This window comes from Marmota monax, unplaced genomic scaffold (genome assembly GCF_021218885.2).
Source record: "Marmota monax isolate L192 unplaced genomic scaffold, Marmota_monax_Labrador192_F-V1.1 WCK01_AAM20220418_F8-fsc00068, whole genome shotgun sequence".
Classification (NCBI taxonomy): Eukaryota; Metazoa; Chordata; class Mammalia; order Rodentia; family Sciuridae; genus Marmota; species Marmota monax.
This window is the reverse complement of record NW_026692352.1, coordinates 533,596-536,594: the sequence shown is the minus strand read 5'-3', so window position 1 is coordinate 536,594 and position 2,999 is coordinate 533,596. Positions and strand designations below refer to the sequence as shown.

Here is a 2,999-nt window from a genome sequence, read left to right as displayed (position 1 = left end):
CTATCTATGGAGGTGAATAGAGTCATAAAAAGTGGGAGTAGACTGCAGGTAGAGCCAAGCCTGCAGAGGTTAGTCCAGTGTACTCGTGCCTGGGAGGTGAAAATGGGGTAATGGGTTGGCACAAGTAAAGGGCCACCTAGGGGCAGAAGGTGGAGACGCCTTGGTCAGAGATGAGTCCTGTAGCACTGTTTGGCCATCTGAGGACACACTGTTTGGCCATCTGAGAGAGCACCTTCATTCCTGTGGGGATACCCTCTCGGGGTCCACCTTCCTCACTGCCCCTGCCCAGAAGAGCTGAAGCAAGTGCCTAAGCCTCTGAGCAATCTGCTGGGTCCGTACTCCATAGACTACAGGGTTAAGGGCTGGGGGAACCACCACATAGAGATTAGCAAGTAGGATGTGGATGTGGCCAGGCACTGTGTGGTGGCCAAAACGGTGAGCCAGGAAAGAGAAGAAGGCAGGTGTGTAGAAAAGAACAATGACACTGGCATGCGCCCCACAGGTACCCAGGGCCTTGTAGCGGGCACCATGGGATGGCAGGCGGCAGACAGCACGGAGAATAAGGACATAGGAGGCACCTATGAGCCCTAGGTCCAGGCACGGGGAGAGCAGTGTGGTGGCCAGTCCATACCAGATGTTGGGGCGTGTGTCACCACATGCCAGGCGAGCCACACCCATATGCTCACAGTAGGTGTGAGGCAGGGCCCGCTGCCCACAGTAAGGCAGTCTTTGAAGCAGAACCACAGGAGGCACCATGACACAGGAACCGTGAGCCACTGCAGCTATAGCCACTATGCCTACCACACGCTGGGTCAGCAAGGCCCCATAGCGCAGAGGCTGGCAAATGGCCACATAGCGGTCCACAGCCATGGCCAGCAACACTGAGGATTCAGCAATGAAGGCCACATGGGCAACAAAGAGCTGAGCTAGACAGGCCCCAAAGGAGATCTCACCTGACAAACCCCAGAGCACAGCCAGGGCTTTGGGCACTGTGGATGTGGCCAGAATCAAGTCAGCAGCTGCCAGAAGCCCCAGCAGTTGGTACATGGGAGCCCGGAGTGCCTTGTCCACTGCCACCAGTCCCAGTAGAAGGGCATTCCCTACCAAAGCTGCCATGTACAGCAGGCACCCAGGCACAGACAGCCATGCATGCAAGGCCTCCAGTCCCGACACCCTCAGCAGGACAAAGGGTCCAGGGGCAGAGACTAGCACAGTCTGATTGACAGCAGGCAGGGCAGGATCCAGCTCCATTTCCTGGTTTCACCAGGCTCTGTACCTGCAGGGCACAAATGGGGCATGTGAGAGGCAATTGCCAGTGTTACTGAGATTATAGTGAGGTAGGGGCAAGGATGAGGGGTTAAGATGCTGTAGCATTTTCTGAACTCCAAATCAGGCACTGTTATGGGATTTGTCATACACTGAACAATGATTTCCTAACAGTTTTGTGGGTTCACTAACATTCCTGTATGATTCATGAAAGAATTTGGTTTCTGAGATGTTAACATACTACCAGTCACACAGGTAGTAAATAAGAGAGCTAGGATTTGAGCCAAACCTCATCTGACTAAACATCCTGCCTCACTCACATCCCCACATCCTGACTCCTGCAGAGATGAGGCACATCCAAGCACAGACTAGACTTTCCCACGGGGGAGTCTTATTGGTTTAGGAACCTGAGCTTCCTTCTGAAGTGTGAGGTTTTACCTAGTCATGGGACCTGGCCCTGCCCTGCTTACCACAGGGCCATACTGGCTCCTCTAGTCCTGGAAACATTTTGTCATGGCCTCACAAAGTCCTTTTTTCAGGATGAAATGTCCCCACATCAACCTAGACACATGGGAAGTCATTTATGTTATCTAAGTCTAATGCATGCAATGGTAGCACAGCACCTGTGTTCCCTGCACCCTAGGGGACATGTAAGTCAAGGGGAAGGAAATAAGCTATGGCTATTTTTCAATCCATTCACTGACAGATGCTCAGACAAAACTCTTGTTTCATGATCCCATGATCCATTTCTGGAAGGTTTTGTGTTTTTGTTATTTGTTTTAGCTTGGAAACCACTCTCCCAAACATTATGTCCCTCCCAGTCTGTCCACGACATTTTCCAGTTGCCCATGACACCCCTCTCTCTAGCTGTAGGTACCTGCTTCATGAAACTTAATCCCTTCTTTGACCAATATAGACATCCACCCTCTGACTCAGTTTCATGGCTCCCTTTTCCTCTGCTCTTTGCCCGTGGGAAGATACTTCTGGTTCTACAAAAATACGCCTGGGAAAATTTGATGCCCACCAAGGATACAGAGTATCAGGTCTGGGCTGCCGAGGAAGGGACAGAGATCAGATGCCACAGTGACAGTGCCATTGGCGGTCAGGTTAAAATGTGATTGTGGGAGGGAGGGCAGACTTTACTGACCTGGGTTTAAGTGGATAAATAAAACAGGCTGGAGAAGGATCTGAGGTAAGATGGGGTTTCCATGCTCTATCTGAGGACCACAGATTTGTCTTTGAATTTCTTGAGACTGAGGAACCTGGGGCAGGTGAGCAGAGAATGGGTGAGGAACTAAGCTCCCCTCAGAGCCCTCCCTGCAGCACTGCTTCCTGTGCTGCATCCACATCCCCACACCCTGACTCCTGCAGAGACACCTCTAAGCAGACTAGACTTCCCATGGGGGAGTCATATTGGTTTAGGTACCTGAGGTTCCTTACAAAGGGTGAGGCTTTGTCCAGTCAGGGGCCCTGGCCCTGACTTGCTCAAGTCAGGGCCCTTCTGTCCTCTCTAGACCCTGGAAATATCCTGCCATGGCCCAGCCTACCACAGGGCAGGCCCAGTCTTTAAAAGGGAAAGAGGAATCAACTCCCTCAGCAGCTGGGAATGCCTCTTCCAAAATCACAGGGCAAGCACAACCTGCACCCAAACAAGGGCCTCTTAAGAAAGCCCTATACCTAGGTTGTGGGTCTACTAGCGCACTTCCCATTGGCAAAATTCCACAGATGATTAC

General features: G+C 51.8%; 1 protein-coding gene across 1 annotated transcript; it reads right to left on the bottom strand.

Annotated features, from left to right (window-relative positions):
* Positions 1–234: 234 nt before the first annotated feature.
* Positions 235–1,251, bottom strand: LOC124091121 (olfactory receptor 52D1-like). The gene has a single exon (XM_046442092.1). It carries the CDS (start codon positions 1,249–1,251, stop codon positions 235–237), a length of 1,017 nt encoding a protein of 338 aa, XP_046298048.1.
* Positions 1,252–2,999: the final 1,748 nt, after the last annotated feature.

Excerpts from the sequence above, each read along its gene's own strand:
- LOC124091121 (XM_046442092.1), bottom strand. The coding sequence starts at position 1,251 with ATGGAGCTGGATCCTGCCCTGCCTGCTGTCAATCAGACTGTGCTAGTC.